Below are 24,712 nucleotides of genomic sequence, written 5' to 3'. Positions count from 1 at the left end.
CAAACAGCATATATGCATTATTAATAGATGAGGCGGTTAAGATCAAAAATGCCTTACATAGTTTTCACAAATAGCATATCAAGATACAATCCAAAACAAAACCATTTAGCATGCAGTATAACTACAATATATGAAAAAAGTTAAAACAATACAGAAAATACCTACTAAAGCCATACCAAAATAGCAGAATATTAAGCAGTAAACAGATACTTCAACTTTTTACCGGGAGAGTGCTAAGTAGTGTCGCCAAAGAATTCTTTATTACTTTGATTTTTGAAGTAGTTTGGTCTCACAATATGAAAAAGGTCAACATTTTCAGAATAATTGCTGTTAAAAGTTTTGAAAACTCTGTTAAAGAAGGAATTGCGTCCATAATTAGTGGTACATGCATCAAAGTGAAGTCTAAGATAATTTCTCCTGACATTGGCACGAGTTGGCACCTGTAACTTGATTCGCGAAAGAAGCTCACTGCAGTCTATTTTACCATTAATTAGGTTATGGAGGAAGGTAAGATCAGCGACTTCTCTTCGCAGTTTTAACGGAAGTAGATGATGATGCTTACAGTCAGCCTCGTAAGTCGTGCCCATTATCCGGTGTGTGAAGTTTAAAAATCTAAGAAACTTTTTCTGAATTTTTTCAATTTTTTGTATGTAATAATCATATTGGGGATTCCATGCTTGACATGCATATTCAAGCTGGCTTCTAACCAGTGAACAATATAATATTTTAAGTGACTTAGCCATTTTAAAGTTTTTCGTGAGTCTAATTACGAATCCAAGGGTTTTTGTGGCTTTAGAAGTTATTTAAATTTAAATAAATAGAATGTTTAACATCTCTGGTTTAGATGTGATCTTACGAAACTTCTACTTCTACTTCCGAAGAAAAAATAATCTTTCGAAAGAGATTCTTCGAAACAAAATAAAAGCTGGTTAGCTTATAAAGAACACAGGGTGAGTGTCATATAGAATAGATAACTAGCGACCGCCCGCGACTTCGTACGCGTGGACCCCGTTTTACCCCCTTAGGGGTTTAATTTTGGAAAATCCCATCTTAGTGAGCACCTACGCTGTAAAAGGAAAACGCAAATTTTGAGACTCATAGCACTTAGTTTCTGAGATTTCGTGTTGAGTAAGTGAGTCAGTAACCTTTCGCTTTTATACGAGTACATATAGATTCATCTCCTGTTTCAATCTTTCTGACACATTCAATAGCATTTAGCATCGTCCTATTCAGGATTTTTAATGGTCATCCATGGGATTAACAAACGAAAGCGTCTCACTAAAAACCTCTAGCATGAACAACTTTCGTCTTCGAATCGTTTGCGTACTCGATAAAATTCGATACTCAATCTTCGAATTAAACAATAACGTGACAATTTTGATTCTCAAAATAAGTTTCGTGCAACCACATCTCATACTAAGTTCACTTTACGACACGTACACAAGGGCGCTGTTGTAGTTTTCTTACTAAATCTTTTGATGGCGATTCGAGTACGCAAACGATTTGAACTCGAAAGTTTACAAAGACAACAAATACAAGGCTCACACGAAAACGTGTAGCGTACATGTATGTACTAATAACAGTGAAGGGTTCGCTTTGTTCTCTCCCCAGATCGACGTCCAGTACACAGGCACCCTAAATATTTTCCCCTGCCCAGTACATGTTTCATCCTTTACCCTTCCCCATGCCCTAACTAGATTTGCAATCGCAATCATCAAAGCTCTTAAATGAAATGGGCACTGAAGCGCAAAATGGGACTATAATTAATGAACATGTTTATTCAGAATATTTAAGCACGCATTTCATCGAATACGTCATTTCGACAAGATAATTTATGCATAATTAATTTGACGTAAACACTCTAGACTAAGAGCTAGTGAACGCCAGACCTACGTCATTTAATAAAAGCTGAAAGTTTGTCAGCGTATGCTCCCAATATAGGATATAATGTTGGTGAATTATCAAGTTGAATTAGTTGAAGGAAGCTACCCTAAAAAAACTGTCAAAGGCAAGGAGGCAAGGAGTTGGAACTGTCAAAACTGTCTGGCTGATGTGGAAACAACTTCTAATTATTGACCAAATATTATACATAAAAATCAGATTCCCAGGCTCCCAGCTCTCCCAATCTAAACAGTCCCCAATAGTAACCGAATGCGGACTCACCTTCGAACATGATCATGAAGGGCAGCAGCGAGACGAACATCCACGGCTGCACGTGGAACACCATGTCCACCGGGTTGTGTAGCCCCAGCTTGGACTTCTGCATGAGAAGCTGCGCGAGCGTCCAACGCATGCCCGCCATGAACGACGCCAAGAGGAGGAAGTTGAAGCCGAGGAGGTTGAACTGGGTGGCCTTGTACGTGAACATGACCAGGCCAGCCGCAATCAGCAGCACTATGCCGACCAGCGACCAGGACTGTGGACAAAAGAAGGGTTTATGCAACTTGGCAACAACTAAAGGGAGATGTGACAAGGGGGTGGAACCAGTAACGCAGCAATATGCCCAAAAACAGAACACATTGCTCGTGACAGCAATGATGACAGTAGCGACGTCATATTCGTAAACAGTTTACATTGCCTGCGTAGTACTAAAGATTATTCGAACGTTGAGTAATGATACCGCAGTGGATGATGAGCACATTCAAACTAACAGAATGCATTCAATCCCACGTCACTGCGTATGTAGTGGTGCTGTACGTACATTACTTGCAACTTGGTATGCGAACGAATAGTAGCTCTGAATGCGATGTGTGCATGACACACACTCTTCGCGAAGTATTGTGTTTATTTTATTTTGATTACTTTGTGTGTTTGAATTTCTCTATGAACTTGGCCTTTCTTTAAAATTATCTGGCAACTTCGTACGCGACCGTCCCGCGGGGTAACAGACGGTGGCAGGGTGGTGCAGAGGAAAAGGGGAACGCATGCAACTGCTAAATGCTACCTCGTCCCCGCCACCGTCTGTCCGCCGCAGGACGATCGCGCACAAAGTTGTCGGACTATAGTACGTGGGGCCCTTTTATACACAACCGAATATAGCTTGCCCTGACTCCAAGAAGACTGGTGCTGAGAAGAAGTAACGGAAGATACTCATTACTCATGCCCGTTTTCACCATCAATCCCTAATTTTTAAGTGACCCCTATGATAACAAAATTCCTGTCATGTGTTGCCATAGGGGTTACTTAAAAATTAGGTATTGATGGTGAAAACGGGCATCAGTCACCTTTATTGGTCACTTATCAGGAAATACCATTTACAATATGCAATAAGTGCGAGAAAACTGAATTCAGTTCTTTGTTAAACTTTGACTATCAAGATCCAAGATCCGGACTGGGTTTGGATCCAGACAGGGACAAAACAATTGAAAATTTGGTTAAAAACTGATTGTCCTAATGGTCTTGTTGAGTCAGAAAAGATATAGGTAATGTACTTCGGAAGGCACAGCATTGTTTAGTTATTGTTTAAAACATCAAGCTATTATTTATTATGTATATGTTACAGGAAATGTATGAATTCTAGGAATTGTATACTATTCCTAGGAAATGTATACAATTCCGAAGCTATTTAGGAAATGTATAAAATATTGCTTCAGAGATTTTTTAATACGCACATATCCTAGGACATGTATACTTTTCCTAGGAATTTTATAGAATTCCAATATTGTATTAGGAAATGTATAAAACTAAGCGACACAAGCGCGGTCGTGTGATCGGGTGCCCCTCAGTACGCCTAAAATTTCATTTAGCCAAACCACATTGGCCGATAGGTACTTTTAACTCAAAACTATTATTGTTTAGCCTGAAAGTTGTTTTCACACTATTATACTTTGGCTGAAAAAATATTTGCCTATTGGCATACCTTTCTTTCGGCATCACGCATATTACGCTGAAGTATTGGAAAACCCTAATTTTAACATCTCTTTTATTAAACTATTATTGGCATGAAGGTTTTAGTACTCCTGTAGCTGGATAACAAAGTCTCGGTTAGGTTAGGTTAGACTTGCGACCTTACACGTCATACACAGCGGCCCGCCCGCGGCGCGGTAGCGCCATTTAAGTTTCGGAGAAAAAAAAGAAATCTTAATTACATTTCCGATTGCTGTTTAGGAAATGTGTAAATTTCCTAGGAAATGTGTCTAATGTAATTTACATTACACATTTCCGGGTGATTTTAGGACTTATGCACAAATCCTAGGAATTGTATACAATGACGGATTTCATACATTTCCTGTAACATATACACACAATAAGTCAATAACGGAAAACCTCGCTACAGCAAGAAATACAACAATAAATAGGTGTCAAAATGAAGCGACAGGAAGTAATAATATCAATATTTCGCTAAGAACACCTACTATTTAAAAAAAGCTACAAGATCTTAGTACCTATTTTAACGTTTTCTATTCTTTTTCCATACTTAAAGCTGCTTTATTTTAAAAACCTTTTTACAAATAAATTCGCCAAGAAAAGTACGCGTAGCATTTAACTTTGCTTCACAAGTGATTTCGCTTAGGAGAAGTATATTATTCGCATAGCAATTTAGTAAATATACTTTTAGGTTAGTTAGATACATAGGCACATAGCTCGTAGAGAAGATGGCCGTAGGGGCAGAAAGGTGGGAGTGGCGAACCACGGGCTGGAAGTAGCGTGGGCAGGCTTCCTACTAGGTGGACCGACGATCTGGTAAAGGTCGCGGGAAGAGCCTGGATCGTCATCCATCTGCCATTGCAGCGCAGGACCGTTCATTGTGGAAAACCTTGGGGGATGCCTTTGTCCAACAGAGGACCTCATTTGGCTGAAAGGTTAGTAGGTCCCTAACTGCGTTACTTACATGCTTCTTTCATTTTACAGAATGTTAACTGACTTGATAAATCGGGAACTGACACAAGAAAATATTTGACACTAAAATCATGAATGTTAAAATCCTGACTGAAAAGAAGACTCTTCAAGTAACTTCACACTTAACTGTCAAATGAAAGAAATTCAAAATTACAAGCTAGCACAGCTAGTACAAAATATTATAAAACTTTCAGAATTTTCTTTAAATTCTCAATACTAACCTCTATTTAATAATGTAAACATCTGACCGGGTTAGCCGAATCTAAATAAAGTTTGCAAGCATTCAAATGCCAGGGGTAGTCTGTCCCCGTCCAAGATCAAGGGCAACGAATATAGAAACAGCGCGAATAGAGTAGAAAATCGCAAAGCAAATATCACCCCTGTGGTAAGTAGATATACCCTTAGTTATATATCTAGATGCACTGGGCTAACCAGCCTGCAAGGGTCACGGCAGACGTGATACTTTTTAGCATAGGTGATCGGCGACTTTGCGACTTTATCGATGTAGCATCGCGATTGCACGACTTCATACGTTGGGATGCGATATTGAAATTGTGCGTTTTAGCTACTGATATTGCTGCGTCGAGCTTCCGAAAAGCGACTCACTCACCGCGTTCTTTTTTAACATTATTATCAATTTGTATTGCACTGTTAGCCCTCGTGGTAAGCTAAATAAGCTTGTGTTACGACTCGGCTCACCACCTTAGTCGAGCGGCGGTGGGATTCTAAGTAGCCTGTCTGCCATAGCTCTAATTGGACGTATTCGCGAATACGGATTCAACTATCGATTGGCAGATGGGGTGTTCATCGGTCGTCACCATGACACCAGACTATTGAGTTACTGGGGGAGATGGGGGGTGGGAGGGGGGTGTAGTATTTATTAATATTTCAATACGGTTCTCGCTAAAATCATGCAATAACTGCCCGGAATGGAGCTCGATCGATCTGAATGCAAGCCTCCCGGGAAAAATATGAAAAATATTTCTCATTATAATTATTGTACTTTTAAAACAAGATTAAATAAACATTTAAGAACACAGCATTTAATTTAATCAGACTAATTTTCTAGCTATTCCTTATCTCAATTAAATATAAAACAAGTGAAGAGTTTTAAATCCAATTTACACGCCTTAATTTATTCACTAACTTCATCTTAGTACAGAATGTTGACATGAATAGATTTGAATCTATGTTAATCAGGTAAGGCTGCCTAGAATAGACAGACAGACAAACAGCGAACCAAATGTAATATTTTACAGGTGGAATTTTTAATGCCTCCTGGAGGGAAAGGAGTCTTAATAATTTTAGATAGAAAATTTCACTCAAAGAAAACATTCCTTCATTCTTGAAAAGAAATAAAACTACATTCAAAGATTTTCGAAAATTGGCATCCCACACCCGAGAATCGAACCGACTAAAATGTTTTAGAAATTATAACCCTGTATTTTTATTCAGATGAGTGAGACGGACAATGGACAGACCATATCAAGGCCGCAACTAAGTGTTCGGTTAAAGAAAGTGCCCGGAAAGCTGCAGTCCGCTAGAAATTATAACCCTGTATTTTTATTCAGATGAGTGAGACGGACAATGGACAGACCAGATCAAGGCCGCAACTAAGTGTTCAGTTAAAGAAAGTGCCCGGAAAGCTGCAGTCCGCTAGAAATTATAACCCTGTATTTTTATTCAGATGAGTGAGACGGACAATGGACAGACCAGATCAAGGCCGCAACTAACCGGAAAGCTGCAGTCCGCGAGGACTTATCACTATCACTTATCATTGCGATTCACAATGATGACCACGAGCACGACCACTCTGACAAGAGTGTACCGACTGAGAAGAAGAAGATTTTTATTGCATCGATCGTTAGGGTTAATTATAAGGATGAAATATCTCTAACAAACTTGATTAATGAAAAAAAAGGTAAACCATGAAATCTTTAATTATTTTATTAGATATTGTGTAAATCTTTAACAATAAATAAAATTTACAAAAATGGTGTGGTAATATTGGTACCTATGCATATGGTAGTAAATTTTCGAAAATTTTCGGGAAATCTTTGAAAGCAGTTCTTTTTCTATCTAAAAGTAAAGGAATGTTTCCTTTAAGTACAATTTTATATCTTAAGTATTTAGAGTATTTTCCCTCCAAGTGGCATTACAAAATTCCACCCTGAATATGAGTACATTATCATATTTTATGGTGCAAAGAAAACGTCTGCAATAACATCATGAGATATTCACGCGTCGATCGGATACGAAATAACGCATTCAAACCTCCTTTGATTCAAAATGCATCAAAGCACTTAGCTACGCGGACATAATGACAGACCAAGACGCTATTATAAAGTCGACCCATAAGGCCCGGTTTCCACCAGTGTTGCCAGAAGGTTACTTTTGTAACCTTTTAGGTTACTTTTGAACTGCATTGGTTACTTTTAGGTTACACTAATGAAAAGGTTACTTCAGAAATTGTAGAATTTTACAGGTTATTCATAAACTGCATTTAAACATAAATTTGATTTATTATTTGTTAAAAAAAAATGAGTTTTAGCGAATGTTTTTCGATAATAAAACGCAAATCCAGGAAACGTGTTTATACGACCGGTCACCTTTCGGTGTTCATGGAATGGTCAAAATTTCGAATTAAGGTAAAATATAGATAGATGATCAATTTGTATTCATTTTCGCACTTCGCATTTCGCTCCGCACCCAACCCCGTATGAAGGTTACTTTTTATTCAAAAAGGTTACATTTTTTTATATTTCTGGTAATTTCTGACAAGACCCGACTGGCAACACTGATTTCCACCAAAGCGGGGCGGAGAAAAGCGGAGCAGTGCGGAGAAGAGCGGAGCAGTGCGGTGACGAGAGATGTGTGAGCTGAGGGCTTAGTGTGAGTTTACATCAAACGTCGTCACTAGCGAGCGCAATAAAAAAATATATGAAGATTTTAGTTCCTGAAAGTTTCCGCTAGGGACGCTGTTAAGCCGTTATAGATTTATTGTCACTTTTTTGCGCAGTCGACATCGAATGCGTTTGACGTAAACTCACACTACGCTCCCTGTGGGTCTAGACAAAGTGCAAATTATAATCGCAAACCAGTCGAAAAGTGGTCGAAAAGCCCCTTTTTTGTATGGAGTATTGACGGATTCGATTTTCGATTCGATCAAAAAGTGCGTTTTGTCTAGGGGGGCAGTGGGTCTAGACAAAGTGCAAATTATAATCGCAAACCAGTCGAAAAGTGGTCGAAAAGCCCCTTTTTTGTATGGAGTATTGACGGATTCGATTTTCGATTCGATCAAAAAGTGCGTTTTGTCTAGGGGGGCTGTACGTAGCTGTCAGCTGTCAGTCTATTGCTATAATATGAAACAGCGCACCACTCCGCACCTCTCAACACCGTGCAGCCGCCGCTGTTAAATTCTATGGAAAAACAAATACACCTGACATTTCTCCACTTGATCGATTTCCACCGAAGCAGAGCGGAGTGGAGATGTGCAAATAATGGAATCTGATTGGTTATTCAAAAAACTTCTCTGCTCCGCTCCGCGTTTGGTGGAAACCATGCCTTAATCAGAATAGACAAAGGCGTATTTGCAGTGTCTTTAGCTACTTAGTAACGGCCTCACCTTCACCCCTGACCTGTGGCAATGATATCAAATCACCTAGGTATCTTCTATTTTTTGTTTTGTTTTGAATACGCTAGATGATAAAATTTCAATTATTTGTCCGTCAGATAGATAGGTAATTAGAAAATATTTGACTCATATTTTTTATTTTCTTTCATAATTAAATAATGACAATGCTACATCGAGTTGAAATGGCGCGTTACGTCACGCTTGACTAGATTTTTTACTCAAAAGTGACGTCACGCAACATTTCAACTCAATATAATACTGTAACTCGATTATGAAAAAAAATAAAAAATGTGTCCAAATTTTTTTTTATTAGGACTATCTGTCTGACGGACTAAATAGAATTTCGATTTCATTACCCAGTCATCATCCCTATTCTACTTTATTTATTTTTATACAGTTTGTCAAACGGACACCGGAGGTAGCTGGGCCTAAGATGCATCAAAAAAGCCTAAATAAGTCCATAGAAAAGTTTTATGAATGAGATATTAACCAATTTTAGTCTTTTTTTATTTACATAATTAGAATAGTTCGATGCATCTTAGGCCCATCCACCTTCGGCGTCTATGTGACGTTGAAATACGACGTAAAACGAACTTTTGCAAATATGCATAAAATTTACCTACTCTTCTTCCCATACAAAGTTATCAAACAACCCATTGAATTTATAGAATAATAAAATAAAAAAATGCATAATTTTAAAAGTCATAGAACAAAAGTTGGTCACCACGATGTATAGAATATGTGACAGGAAGGTTGTCCCCCCAATTTACGGGACACCCTGAATAGTTGAATACATTTTGCATTATGATTAGTTTGGAAATTGCTGTCCAGGCGCGAACGCCTGGATTCCATCAAAGCGGAGAGCAGACATGTATTGGAATAGGTAAGTAATGACATTTCCTAACCGACACTTAGCGGAGAGGTGAAGTGTAAATATCGATGTATCTGAAACCAGATGATTTATCTCAAACTGGGCCAAATTCGTCTTATACAAGATTTGATTGTCATCCTTCTATCAATGAGGGCTATCGTTTTAGCGCTCACCAGTTGGCGCCACTGTAGAGTAAGGTCCTGTCACTTGCTAGTAGCGAAGACAGTGGCGCCGACTGGTGAGCGCTAAAGTGGTAGGAGGACTATCGCATTTGCACTCATCAAGATGGCGCCACTGTAGAGTAAGGTCCTGTCAATCGCCAGGGGTGCCAACTGTTAAGTATAAAAACGATAGCCCTCATTGAAACGAGACGAAACATAACATGCTAAAAAAAGCATAGTAAAAAAAATTGCAAATTGGACAAAGCAATGTTATTCAGCAACAGTGTTAAGCTCATTAGCGAGCTGTAACCGTACCGTTGCATGCACTGTAACCAAACAACATAGTGTGTACGTAGTTTGTAGGTTGTTCGGAGGTAAGCGAAATAAGAATAGGAAAAAATGTCTTTATTTTTGGGAAAATATTAGTTTATTTTTGGGGAAAAAAGGTTACCCCTTACATATTCACACTGCACTGTGATTCACGCTCCGTACTAAGGCGGCCATAAATACTTAACTTCAAAATAAAGTGGTTTTCTTTATTTTATACGTTGAAACATGTTAGAATATACACAAATAATTAAAATTTCAACATAATTATGATATTTCGCAACACAAATGTCTACTTTCAGGTGAAAAAATGTCTCATAGTAATTTTGTTTTAGACAAAAAAATGTAAAACAGTTAATACTGCGACTTTTAATGTTAGAATGTTGTGATAATGGTTATTTATATGAATAGTTAACTATAAAGGTATAAAATAAAATTGCAAGAATACTTATAATTAATTTTAAATACATAACAATTCCAATTTTCAACACAAAAAATAATATTTTAAATACATAACAAATCCAGTGCACATTTTGATAGGGCATCTTTTTTAACTCTTAACTTACGTAGACTTGATAAGAGGGGGTCTGAATGAAGAAGAAGTCTATTGACCTCATCTTTATTGGTCAAGATGCGGCTCAATTTTCGTGTGTAATTGCGTCTAAATGATTTAATGTGTTTGTTCTTCAGACAACTCCACGATTGCCAATAAAGCGTGATCTATAACATTAGTACCATGGACTAGTACTTTGTGAACGGAAGCAGGTATATTATACCAAGGATACTGGGCAACTAATTGTCGAGCTGTCTCTAAAGCGAACTCTTCGAATTTCGTCTTATTAATGTTATATCTTGAATTTAGACACTGAAGTATGATCCAGCACCGATCTAGTAGACTTTTCTTGATACCAGTAATTTCAGTTGACATTTCGGAGTTCAAGAAAAACCGCCTAGCGTCATCGTGATGAGGTAAACGAAAATCAGTTAGCTCAACATCAATATTTTCGACATTATTCAACCAATTAGAGTGCTTTTCTATTAATTTAGATTTAGTTCGAATTGCTTTTGCCCATAAAAACTAAATTCGTGTACATACATAGTTAATTTTACCACTTAAAGTCTCTAAATCAATATTTTCAACGTTATCCGCTAGGCACGAAGTTTCGATCAAATTGTTAAGAATATGATCATTTTTTCCTTTGAACTACACTATATAGAGTGCCAAAGGTCAATATCATCATCCTCGAAACGAAACATTTGAAAATTTTACCTAAAACAACATAAAAGTAATATTTAAAAAATGTTTTATTTTTAATACTACCGAAAATTATACTTTGATACCCTATAACTTAAAAAGAGGCAAAAAGCGGCAGATGAAACGTATATGCCCTTATTAGGGACAGTCTCTTCTATTTAAAAAATAATAATTCATGGCATTACAAGGCATTTCAAAAGTTATAAGTCTAATTGAAATAGAAGTTAAGGATTTTTTTTTTTCGAAAAAAGTGGGTCTCTAATAAATTAAATAAAAATAAACCGAGCATTATAAAAAATAAAAATGGTTGATAATAAAAGTACATAGCCTTGTTCTTGAACCTCCATATGATCAACACACTTAAACATTTGATTTGGCACAGTAACACTCAATAACATAGTGATTAACTTTCGACGACTCACATCTCGCGGTAAATAGACTCGAGATGCCCTCACTTCCGATGCACAAAAGTGAATGAAACCTTGACCTTATTACATTACTATTTATAGTTTTTGATAGCTTGGTTACTAGTGAATAACCTAGGGACATCATCGGACCGGGATTAGACAGTGACATTTTTGGATTTTTGGCCTATGGGTGAATCACCGTGCACTGGCGGAATCTTTCAGTGACTGGCCCACTTTTAGCTTGGTCCACGGGCCAAGTCGCCCGGTGACAATGACTGGACCCACCTTCAATGTTTTATTAATAAATTAAACACCAAATCAACAAAAATCTACTCTAGAATCTTAGAGGTGGACCCAGTCACTGGAAGAAAAACTATTTAAAAATTCAAACCTGCGACTTGGCCCGTGGACCAAGCTAAAAGTGGGCCAAGTAACTGGAAGACTCCACTGACTCACGTATACACATGTGGGCTATGAATGCACCCTAGATTACATGAATATTCAGTTTGCATAGGGCCAATCGATCTGCCTGGGGCGATGTATGAATTCGCGTAGGTAGCTCTGCTTTAGTCCATGTAAACTTGTAAAATATGTAGATTTTTTTTTATTTGGCACACAGAAATCGGTAAACTTAACAATAAGGATAAGAAAAGAAAGAAAAAAAATATTTAAAGACAAATTAGTGAGCCAAAAAGATATGTCAGCTTCATGAATAGTAGGTACAGTCAGCCTCAAATAGTTCGTAACACTCAAAGTGGCCAAAAAGTAGACAACAGTAAAGTCTGTTCGCCGAGAGTTGATAAATATTATGAAATGTCTTGCAATAGCGACTGTCGCTTAATTATCGCATTCTGTATGGCGGGCGTCGTTTGTCACAACGCGCACTGAGTACCATGGTACGAGCCACGCAGCTGTCGTCAAGCGCCCCGGCCGGCGGGCGGCGGCGGCCACAGCGTGACCACTTTTAGTAGATTTCTACTTTTTTGGTAGATTTGAGGCAAAGAGAACGATGATTTAGTAGTGCGAAATCGTTTAGTAGATTTTGGTAGACAATTGGTATTTTTAGAACAGTCTTATAAATGGTAGTCCAAAATTAAATTGTAACCGAGCCGAGAATCCAGGCCAAAAAAAAAGGCCAGGCCAAATAATCTACCAACTTTTTCATTATATCGACAAAAATAATTAGCGAGCCGCAATTCATAATGAGTTTAGAACCTCTGATATTTAATTTTTTTTATCAACTCTCGGCGAACAGACTGTACCTTATTCCAATTGTAACAAAGACGATGAGAACTTTTTGGCTACTTTGGGCGTCATGAACTATTTCACGCTGACTTCTATCGTATCCTATCTATCGTACTTCTGAAAGTTTACATGCACTAAAGCAAAGCAATCTTTATGAGTAAGAAAATTACTGCGCCTATAATAAATGCATACTTTGAAAAGCTGGAAACTGTAAGTACTTATACTAATACTAGCTTTTTCCCGCGGTTTCACCCACGCGAAATTTCGTTTGTCACAGATCATCATAAATTATAGCCTATATGTTATTCTGGGTTATAAACAATAATACTGTAAAGTTTCATCAAAATCTGTTCAGCAGTTTTTGCGTGAAAGAGTAACAAACATCCAGACATCCAAACTTTCGCATTTATAATATTTAGTAGGATGTACACAAATTCGAATAAGAATGACTTGATTATAGTACTTATTTAAAAACCGCGAAGATGAACAGAATACAGTCTGAGTATTGTTTAAGATAACATGTGGAATGCATCTTATCAGTCAACAAACAGTATGAATAAGAACATTTACCTAAATATTTTACATTAGGCATGGCCATCTGATATCGATTAATAAGAAAATCGATTTCAGTCAGCAAGAATACTAATTTGTTTAAAATAAATATGGATTTAAAATTAGACAATGGATTGAAGTAATATTTTTATACTTATCAATGAGAATAGATCGAGTTGACCACTCATGTTTATAAACTTTTAGACATCGATTTTTTCCTTCATCGATAAAACCATTTTTTTAGTAATAATTCGCCATCCCTATTTTTACTTGAGATCATTAAATTAGTACTACGCAATTGACTTATAAAAGAATCGTGGGTTTTTTCCTTATAATTAATTTATTTACTCCACTTCAAAGGCAAGATTATACAAATTGCCTAAATCATACAGATTCATGAGCTTATATTTTCAGTTATTAATTAATAGCCATTTCCAATTTTAGATTTATGTTTGTAAGGTTTCAAGTTTAAATGATAGGTACAGTCAGTTGCAGAAACATGCATTGAGTATTGTAACTAAATTCTTCATAACATTATAGAGGTCACCACCGAGGCTTTCTACTTCTCAGACCTCAGTCCAGTATCATATGCGAGAGTGCACTTTAAAATTTATTTAGTTTAAGCAACTACTACTACTACTACTACTATCAGTGTTTTTCTCAAGAATCTCATCCATCACACACCATCATCATAAACACAGTTTTCATTATTTTAAAATAGAAACATTTTTTTTCGGTCTCGAAAATCCAATGTCTCGACTCCCGGGATGGAAATGGAAGCCCTATAGGAGAGGCGGGCATGCGGGCAGCGCAGGACCGTTCATTGTGGAAAACCTTGGAGGAGGCCTTTGTCCAGCAGTGGACGTCATTCGGCTGAAACGAACGACACCCACTCAGTATGCCCTGCCTGCGAGCTATAAACGTGCGTGGCTGGACAGTGGACACTGCTTTACATATTATCCGCACCTCCAGTAATAGAAAACACGTGTAAGAACACAATGCATTTATTTGTGGACACTTTGAATCTGTAATGGGGTACTTAAATGATGATGGCCGCTTTATCCGTACATATCAGATGAACTAATGACGGTCTCGATCGAGCAAAGTGCATTTAATCTAACTATAGAAAAATTGTGAATCGATACTTAGGCTTAGGTCAGACTGTGAATGTAGTAATAAGGGTTCCGTTTTTTGCCATTTGGCTACGGAACCCTAAAAGTAGACGATGGTTTCAAAGACTTCTGTATACGTATGAAACTAAACAAGTAGTAAAGAAGTTAAAGCGAGCATTGCGTACAATATCTCGGTTCAGCTCAGTTTGTTCTTATTAGTACTAGTACTCGACAATACATATTTATAGGTACACTTTTATAGCAAAATACTATAGTATTGCAAGTATGTAAAATGCCAGTATTAAACTTCATATACCGTCGTTCGTCTGCACGTAAGTAAAGTTGGAATAAATTGTTTGCAAAATCGCCATAAACAAATGCCGCGGAGTATACATGGTATCGCCAGAACGTTATCTATTGTTCGCTTTACAAAATACCGTTTTTATAAAAACATTGTTTTTCCTTAATGCACTAAATCGATATAAAAAAATACTGTTAATTACAAATCGCCTCTATTACCACTACATAAGCACTGTATTGTGTATAACTTGGCGTGCCTACCTGTTTTAATATTATCAACACTTTAGTCATTTAGTAGCAGTGTAGGGCTAACCTAACCTTAATTTCGAACTCCTTCTATGTTCTTCTGATTAATTTCGTTGCGGGTCCAATGACAGTTTAACTTTCCCCCGGGACAAACTTGACCTTCACTGGTTGGGTTTTTGTGGCGGTCAAGCTGTAGATCCTGGCTACACAGGAGTTGCAGTGGTGGGAACGAGAGGTGGGAATAGTCTCGTTTTAGCAGTGTAGGGCTAATTAAAACATCAATATTCACAACAAGTACTTACAAGGCTCGGCGCAAATGGGCCACCGACCATCAGCATCGAATAGTTTGTGACATCCAAATTGACTAAAAAGTCACAACAACACACCCTTATTCCAATTGTAACAAAGACGTATTGCGAACAACAAGTTCGTTACTTAAACATTTTTTTGCTGACTGCACTTAATAACTTTTTTAACCACTGAATAATCTATCAGTTATTTTTGTTAGTATGTTCTGATACGTATGCCGTGCCTAAGTACTTTGTACAAAACAATCGTCTATGATGTTACACAAGCCTAGCCTACCTTAGACCTGATATAACAATAATATCTACGCCATTGTTCCCCATCTTATCTAAATATACATTTCAGCTTAATCGAATGTAAGAAATTCAGTAATGAAGTGTCAAATTCAACAAAGATTTAATTTTCCACTGACTCTGTAACAAGATAAGATGGTAAAAATAGGTACTAGGCTAAGAGCTAGTGAACGCCAGACCTACGTCATTTTATAAAAGCTGAAAGTTTGTCCGCGTATGCTCCCAAATCAGCTTTTATACTATAAAAGCTGATTTTTATAAATCATTATTTAGGCAATAATTAGATGTAGTTTCCTCATCAGCCAGACAGTTTTGACGTTTCCAACTCGTTGCCAGACAGTTTTTTTAGGGTAGCTGCCAAAGCCACGATGACTCAAACTTATGATGCACCATCATTCTAACCTATATTGGAAGCATACGCTGAAAAACTTTCAGCTTTTATAAAATGACGTAGGTCTGGCGTTCACTAGCTCTTAGTCTATACCACTGTCGAACAAAAGAACAGATTTATTATTACTAGATGCGCCCGACTTTGTTGAACTATCCAAGTATCCAACACAAAGAGAATTTTTCAAATCAAACCAAGTGTTGCGAACGATCTTTCTTCCACCTTTATACTCTTTCAGCCTATAGATTTTTTAAAACCAAATTCTCTGTGTTATTGTCATTTTTGTACTTTTTGACTGGTTGTTTTTAAGCTCGTGATAATATATTTCTGTTCGATCTCGCATCTTTCTATCTTTTATAACGCACAAATAAAGTCCACATTTCTCGTTCACAACACCAAGTACTTACGTAGTTCCTGAGATTAGCGCGTGCAACCAAACTATGTTTTATTAATAATAAATTATTACTAAATACTGCTCAAGTAGTCCTTCAAAGTTTGTACAACATTTAAGCCCATCTTGAGACGTCTACTTCGTTCAAGTTATAACTACTTATAGTATCCAAACTAATAAATACCACAGCAACTGTCTACCTGTACATTCGTTGCATTTTCACCCTATGCCATTGGGTCTACGCGAATTTGGAATTACAAAAACATCTTAATATTTAGAAAGTAGGTATGGAATGTTTGTACCATAGACAACAGAAACTAAAGGGAGATGTGACATGGGAGCGGTGCCGGTGCCGTTGCCCAAAACCGAACACATTGCTCGTAACAGCAATGATGACAGCAGCGATGTCTTAATGTGAACAGTTTACATTGCTTGCGTAGTACTAAAGATTATTCGAACGTTGAGTATTGATGCCGCAGTGGATAATGAGAACATATTTTGATTACTTTCTGTGTGTCAATTTCTAATGCGACACTGAGTTTCGAACTCAGCGCATTAGTTGATTTAGTTGGCATCTCTCTATATCTCTATGGTTTGTACCAAAGAACCAATCTGTAAACTAATGTAGGCTTTAAATTCATTTTCATTATGCAATAAGTTATACATGTTATGTTTCAGAATAGATTTGATTCCCGTAGAATATAATTCTGAAATACCTGTTTTAGACAATACTTTCAGTATGAAACCGAAAGGAGAGCTAAAACCGTGGGCGGAATAGTTGTTGTTGATAAGCCTTCATTTTCAGTCGACTAACGTCTAAGAATCTGACGTAGGTATATTGGCCGCTATTTTCAGATGTATTGGATTTTGCTTTAATTCCAAACCGCTGCTTCGGTTAATCGTTTCACTGGGCATAATCTGTAGGAGGACACTATTATCTGATCGGGACGTCTGCGTGCGTCACATATTCGCAAACATCGCTAGATAGAATTTATTTATTGTAAAACACATGCTAACCAAATGTACCTTTTGTACTCATGAAAAAAGGCGTAAAATATTTTAGTTCTCGAGTCGATGAGACATGTTTTTCGTCAGATATCGACGTTTTATCATAAGAGATCTCAACAATTTTTGTTAAAACTAAGAAAATCATATTAAGTATGGGCCACTTAGAAGACTGACTATTGAAAAAAAAGTTATAATCAAGCATAAAAGCCTGCGCTCGCGCCTCCGGCTTCTATCTGTGCCACAGCGCCATCTCGGCTTAGATCGATAAATTAAACACACTTTTATTATGCGTTAGTCTACGTTGATCGATCCAGCATGGTGGTTCTAGAGTGCCTGTGTAGATGGCGTTGACGCACAAGCGATATCCTCGTACTGTACTCGACGTAAGATTATTTAATTTTCCTTGTAGCTAGCTGTATTAACGATAGCTAACATAATGTTATTGAAGAGTACGTTACTATTACATCCTAGAGACATCTTTTGAAAGCACGTAATCATTTTCTTTGTTCAGCTTGGCTGCCGTGCGTCAAACTTCAATTTCAATCTACTCTTGCACAAAGAGAGATTTCTACAAAGGAAATTCTTTCGCCAATAAAGCTGCACTATCCTGAATCATGATTACTTTCCACTATAAACATGCAAAGTCCCAAAAGAATATGGAACGGTCTTCCTTTGACGCTACGAGTTCCAAGCGACAATATCATGGCTGCAATATCGTCTGAGCCAACGCGAAGAATTAACTACATGAAATCAATAGTCGACTGAATATAAATACGGCTTACTAAAATATCAGTCATCTAATTTTCTAATAAGTGCTACGTACAGAAGTTTTACTTCGCGAAGGTATTTAAAAAAATGTATGCTCAATGTCATTAACAATATGGTGTAATTTAGCCTGTCTCAAGAGTCAAGCACCATTTTGTTGACAAACGTCAGTGATCGGCGAAGTTTGTTCGCTTTAAGGAAAACAGCGCAGAAATTAATTTCATTGTCCCCGTACTAACTTCAACAATGAGCTAGGTTTTTCTAATGTAAATCAGTTTACAATGCCCGAACAGCTGTTATTTATCGGTAGTAAGTAATTTGGTCAAAATATGGCTTTTTATTTGACTTTGTGTCGCAATCATCTTTTCAAGTTTCCTACGTAATAAAACGAAACGGAATATCATATTGATTAAAACATTTTCCCTGTTTTATGAGTGAACAGACAAAAATCTAAGGGCGTGTTTTATCAACACTTGCTCATCAAACCATTAGTAGCAGTAGTAGAAATAAATGTCAACTTTTGGTTGCACATTTCTGAAATAGAAATATCTAACTTAGATACAAATATCGGAAAGATGAACTCACTGGTATTTGGTACAATCGAAATCAAAATAATATTTTTTTGTGTAGACTAATTAAATTAGTACCTACTTACAAATGTCTCATTGTTTTTTTGCCCTACCAGCGCTTCGAGACAAACATTTGGCAAGTGCTGAGAAGAAGCGCCGCAACAAACTCAGTCACCACTGGCCGCCGGTTTAAAAATATAAAAAAGTAGGTAACGGAAGATATAACTAGAAAGTGTGGAAGAACCGATGAAACTAGTCCAAAGCAGATAAAATAATTGTTATATATTAATCCCAGTTCAGCTACAACTAAATCATTTAATTTCACGTGGCATCAATCGAAGCGAGCGAAAGCAACGATTGCGGTCACGATATTTTTTTTGCAATTAACCGTGAACAGATCCACTGAACCGATGTTGATGTTTTTGTAGATTTTGTGGCTCGTGACGACTGACGAGGCAATGATAGATTGATTAGACTTTAAAGAAACAGCGAACATTATTTGCAGTCATAAACCCGGAAACCAATTAGATTCCCGTATTTGCACATCTCCACTCCGCCCAGCTTCGGTGGAAAAGGATCGTGCGGAGAAGAGCGGAGAAGTGTTGGACGCAATTGTTTTTCTATTGAATTTGACAGCGGCGGCGGCGTGGTGCCACTATCTTATTCTGTGGCGGTGCGGAGAAGAGCAAAGAAGTGCGGAAAAGAGCGGAGCAGTGCGGAGATGTGCGGAGTGGTGCGATGTTTCATAGATAGCAATAGACTGCCAGCTGACAGCTACGCACAGCTCACACACCTCCTCTCGTCTCCGCACCGCTCCGCCCTGGTGGAAACCGGGCCTTTAACTACGATGCCAATAATTATATTTAACTAGATGACCCGGCGAACTTTGTTCCGCCTTAATGGCAATAAATAAGCAGACTTTTTTTTTAATTTTGACCGGGATAAAAAGTATCCTATGTCCTTCTCCTGGCTCTAAACTACCTCCCTGACAATTTTCAGCTAAATCGGTTCAGCCGTTCTTGAGTTATAAGTGGAGTAACTAACACGACTTTCTTTTATATATATAGATTTTAAAAGTTGAGAGGGGGAAACACTAAAAGCGAGGATTATATCGATTATTTCTTGCGCAGACTCTATGATTCGCGTCCAGAACAATCCAATTAATAAAAAACTGAAATATTTTCTTGCTCGCTTGAAATAACGTGCAAAAAACATTGCGCAAAAGTAACGAACAAAACTAGTCTTATAAAAATAAATTCTGCCAGTACCCTGGCACAACCGAGGGCTGTACATACAAAAAATATTAAACACGATGACTAATATGTAATGAGAAGTTTGAGAAGGAATCCTTTCTGAAGAACTAATGTAAATATGTATCGCAGTCAAATTGTATAATCCGCCGTTTTACATTACGGCTAGCCATATTCCAAAACAGCAGCATATTACAAAACAGCGCTGTTTTCGAAAATGGTTGGCTGTAATGTAAAACGGCGGATCATACAATCCGACTGCGACATAAACACAGCGATTGGCATGTAAGTATTTAAGTACACTTTAAAATATTTTTCTTCGTCATCAGTAACATAAAAAGGTTAGTTTCTGCAGTTTAGTTTTAAAGAGAAATAAAATTCTAGAGTTATTCATAACTCAAGAAAGTTACAAGGGTTTCCCTGGACCGTTCCGTCAAAGTTATGGCACGGCCGAGTTCTTGCTTGCGTTTACTCGTCTTCCGTGCCTTTTCATTACTTTGTAACATTTCGTAAGCGTCCCTTTCAGAGTAGAGTAGAGGTAAAAAATAACCGGGAGTTTTCTTTTTGCTTTATGGCGTTCCTTGGAAACTATTTAATCAGAAGTAGACTACTATTTAAGGACTACACATCATTTAAGTACAAGACGTAACAATTAAAATACAAGAATGTAACAAGTGAAGTCATGTGGAGAACCAATAGTATCGTCAGTTCAGCCTGTTTTACAAATAAAAATGAAAATATAAAGTAACAAGGTAGGAATGTAGGTAGTACAATTTCCATGATGACAGCTGCCCACTATTACCATTCGATGTACGTATGAACAACTAAAAAAAGTGCTTACCTTCTTCTCCAGGCCCAGCATGATAGCGAAGCCAAGGATGAATATGATGGTGGTGGACTTGGTCATCGTGTACAGGGATATGGTGACCAGCTCCAGTCCCCAGTTGGAGAAGCCGACATCGATGCCACTAGCAAGGCCAGTTGGCCCGACGGAACGCAGACAGGTCATGAAAGGGAGCAGCAGCTGCGGCGTTCTGGTGATGAGGTACCGGATCAGACGGACGACCACGGATAGGATCCATTTGACGATTAGGTGGTACATAACCACGGTGAGCGGGAAATTGAATCCCTGGAACAAATTATGCAATGTTGCAGTTTTGGCACGCAACGATTTATGAACGTCAGGATGGCAGTCTTCGATGAAATATAATCGTAATAATAGGGATGTTTCCGGGATAAAAAACAAGAGTTTGAATTAGTCCGTCGGTTAACTTACCAAAAATACTCGACACGTATTTATCACTTTTTCAAACTAATGAAAATTGAAAGAGAGAAAGCGCGCCAAAGATGAAGAGGCCCGTGACGTCAAGGCATGCTTAGAAATGTGGCAATTTCAACGTATAACTTCGTAATTACTTGTTTGATTGACAAATAAAAATATATGTGTCCAATATTTTTTGATAGTGTAATTGACGGACTAAAAGTTTTTTTTTTTAAGGAACTAGCCTATTGTACCTAAATTGTATTAAAAACAATCTACACAGATATAAACTGTAGGCCTTAATCCTATGTCAAATAAAAATATAATTCAAAATTGATTGACTAACAGTTAAGACTTAAGTTGCACTAACTGTATAGATCTACTAGACTCTAGTAGATCTTAGTCAGAAATTTGATATCATAATTTTATTTTTTTTAATTTTCATACAAAATAAATTTTATAAAATCCGATTTGTATGAAAATTAAAATAATTAAAATGAAGATATCAATTTTCTGACTTCACCATACCATTTATATGACCATGTTAACATGGGCTAGTGCCGGCTCATATACCCATTTACCTAACATCCTGTATACTACCTAGGTCATTTTGAAATCTAATAGTACCTAGACAAATAGACAATACATAGGTAACTAGTATTTTTTATCAACAGCTTAATAACTTTACCAACATCTGGCAAAAAATTTAAATCAATCTTTTATTTAGTAAACCTTTTTTTTTTTAAATTCATTTGAATCCACCCCATCTGCTTATAGTTTTTGAGGACTGATCGCATGATTAAACCATAAAACAAAAAAAAAAAAAAAAAAAAAAAAAACAAAAATTCATTTTTTGATTTTTTCTTTATTTGTCCAAGCTGGAAATATTGAATTTTCTGATAGATCCAGTTTATTCTGTAACCTTTTATTGGTACCGTTTGAAAGAGCTCGTGAATCACTTTCAGGATCAGTAACCAGTTTTTCAAAATCTTGTATATTTTAGAAATAATCGAGTGAGATCACTTGTCATTTCCATCCTGTCATATTGGTAACATTAATGAAAAAGATAAATAATATGAATGAATTGAATTTAATAAAAAAATCAGTCACCAAGTAGGTACTACCTGCTAAATGTCTAACTAACAACAGACAATTTAATATAATCCATATTTTTTACTATGTACACAATGTCTTAACACCTATGCTAACAATGTTCTTCAAATTCATAAAGATTGGTTTTTAATAAGAAAGGTCCACTTCCACATATGATATTTTCACTAAGGGCTACAAATAAATTTAAACTAACTTCAATATCAATACTAATACATTTACAACAGAGATAATGCTATCTCTCACACTAATCTCAAAACTCATGTTGAATTCAATTATTAACCTGAAAATTGTAGTTTGAGCGAACATTAAAAATTGGTATTTTTTACTGTTCAAATTAAATAATGCTATCTACAAGTTACTTGCTATTTTCTAAGTCACAAAATTATGCATATTCTGCTCTCAGAGGTGTGCTATAAAAGTGTGTAGACTGACAAGAAGTAACTAGGATATGGCCCAATCAGTATTTAAATTAATTTATCAATGAATAAATGTAACAATTTGAAAATTTTAAGCATCATCAACTGATGTGGAAATTAATATTACAATCCCCTCAGTCTTCTCTGGTCTGGGGATTTATGCATGCGAAGCGATTCGGCCATGGGATTATCACCATAGAACAAATGACTGAGTCACTAGCAAGGACAATAGGTATTCAGATCCAAAACTAATTAATTATCTCTCTTAACATTTAAACTTGTGAATAAGTAAAACCAGAATTTATCAAGGCTATAAGTTTGTACCACACGTAGATACGGTATCAACACTCAATTTAAGTTTTAAAAATAAAAAAACCTAAGAACATTGTTATCAGCAGCCTTACCTTTAACAGCCATCTCTGATAGAAAGTCAAGCCGATGGACAGTGAGAAGTATATTAGGATGAGCCCCAGCGATAGGAGGCTCTTTTGGACACAGATATCCGACCATTTTCCTTTCGGTTTAGTAGTAAATACGTCGTCTTCCGTGTCAGCTTTTAGCGACAGCTGTTGGTACTTGGTACTGGGCATAGCGAGGGCAGGCCGTCAAAACCACGAATGGCGACACTCAGCTGCATAGCAGAAATAAATTAAAGCACTAAACCCCCAAATATATGCTCGATTGTTAATTCAATAAATTTTACTGAATTATTTTGTTGCCAGACGTGCAATTCAGTAAAGGTCCGAACAACAACTGTCAACAACGTCAGTCGATTAATGTCAGTGTCAAGTGTAATTTACGTTCCGATTCGCTGGTTGGCGTCCGAGTCAGACGATATCCGGACGGTGAATAAATAATACCATAAAGTAAAGGGTTTTATTTTTTGTTAAGGCTGATTAATTACACAATCACATTGACTATTCAAATAGATTCAGATCAACTAAACTAACATCGACTAATGTCAAATTATTCTGAATCGTCTGTAGCCAAAAATTGGAATTGATAGTAAGTAGGGCCCTCTGTTCAATGACATAGACAGGCTCCGATAAATTATCAACTGCAATGCGATTGGATGACGATCGAAAATCAGCTTATTGATCTGTACAACACATAGTACAACAGAGTCCCGATTACGGTATTTTTAACGTCTCCAATCCAGACACGCATCTCGATTCTGCGATACGATTGGTCGTTCAACAGCGTAAGTACGTCAGCTGTTTTTTTGACCAATCGTATCGCAGAATCAGAAGCGCGTCTGGATTGGAAACGTTAAAAGTTACCGTAATCGGGGCTCTGTATAGTTTTGTTGACAGCCAGTTCAAACGAAGTTGAAACGTAACGTAAACAGAGCGAAACTGGCTTTACGTAAAAAAAACTGACAGAACGTCTACTACTACTTTTTCTCAAATGCAAGTAAAACGCTTCAAGAACATTAAATTTTGCTGTGTTTTAGTAATTTTAGTTTCAAAAATAATTTGTTCGGACTTCTAATGGAAAGTTTCAAAGGGGAAAGTTAAAATAAAAGTCGATTGTTTCGTGCTTGTTAGCGCGTGAACTTTACCGTGATACTGAATTGCACATCAGCTGGTTTGAAAACGGAGCGTGCGACGTTACAAATTAGCGCAATCAGAGCATTCAGAGCTCAGCGTTGCAAATCGACTAGACGACTAAAGAATCAATTGATTAATAGACAAATATGTTTTTTTTTTGCGTTCACGTCCCTATCTCCCTACAGACATCTTGTTTCACTTCACTTCAGTCACTTGTCATTTATTTGTCAAACGTGACATGAAAAAGTGTGTGCGTGAGTTTGTGTGGGTGAGGAGAAATAAAATCAATATTTATCAATACACCTGTCTATCCTTTACATCACGATTTCAATTTGGCACTGGGGACATTTAACAGAAAATCTCGTGATAAATTAATCGTAAAAATGAAAGTACATTTCTAATTTCAAAAATCGTGATTTGTTATCTAATATGGAGTGAGTCTGTTCTTTGTTA

The 24,712-nt window shown here is 37.0% G+C and overlaps 1 protein-coding gene across 1 annotated transcript in view; it reads right to left on the bottom strand.

The window, feature by feature from the left end:
* The window catches only part of LOC135087097 (solute carrier family 35 member C2), a 32,825-nt gene extending 9,282 nt beyond the window's left edge, over positions 1 to 23,543 (bottom strand). The window contains exons 1-3 of the mRNA XM_063981940.1: positions 23,114 to 23,543; positions 20,761 to 21,048; positions 2,164 to 2,416 (exon numbers count right to left, since the gene is read on the bottom strand). Coding sequence (XP_063838010.1) covers positions 2,164 to 2,416; positions 20,761 to 21,048; positions 23,114 to 23,299 — 727 coding nt within the window. The 5' untranslated portion in view covers positions 23,300 to 23,543. The remainder of the gene's footprint in view (positions 1 to 2,163; positions 2,417 to 20,760; positions 21,049 to 23,113) is intronic.
* Between the last annotated feature and the right edge of the window lie 1,169 nt (positions 23,544 to 24,712).

Source organism: Ostrinia nubilalis, chromosome Z, assembly GCF_963855985.1.
Source record: "Ostrinia nubilalis chromosome Z, ilOstNubi1.1, whole genome shotgun sequence".
Classification (NCBI taxonomy): domain Eukaryota; kingdom Metazoa; phylum Arthropoda; class Insecta; order Lepidoptera; family Crambidae; genus Ostrinia; species Ostrinia nubilalis.
The sequence above is the reverse complement of the archived record's forward strand: the minus strand, read 5'-3'. Positions and strand labels throughout refer to the sequence as shown.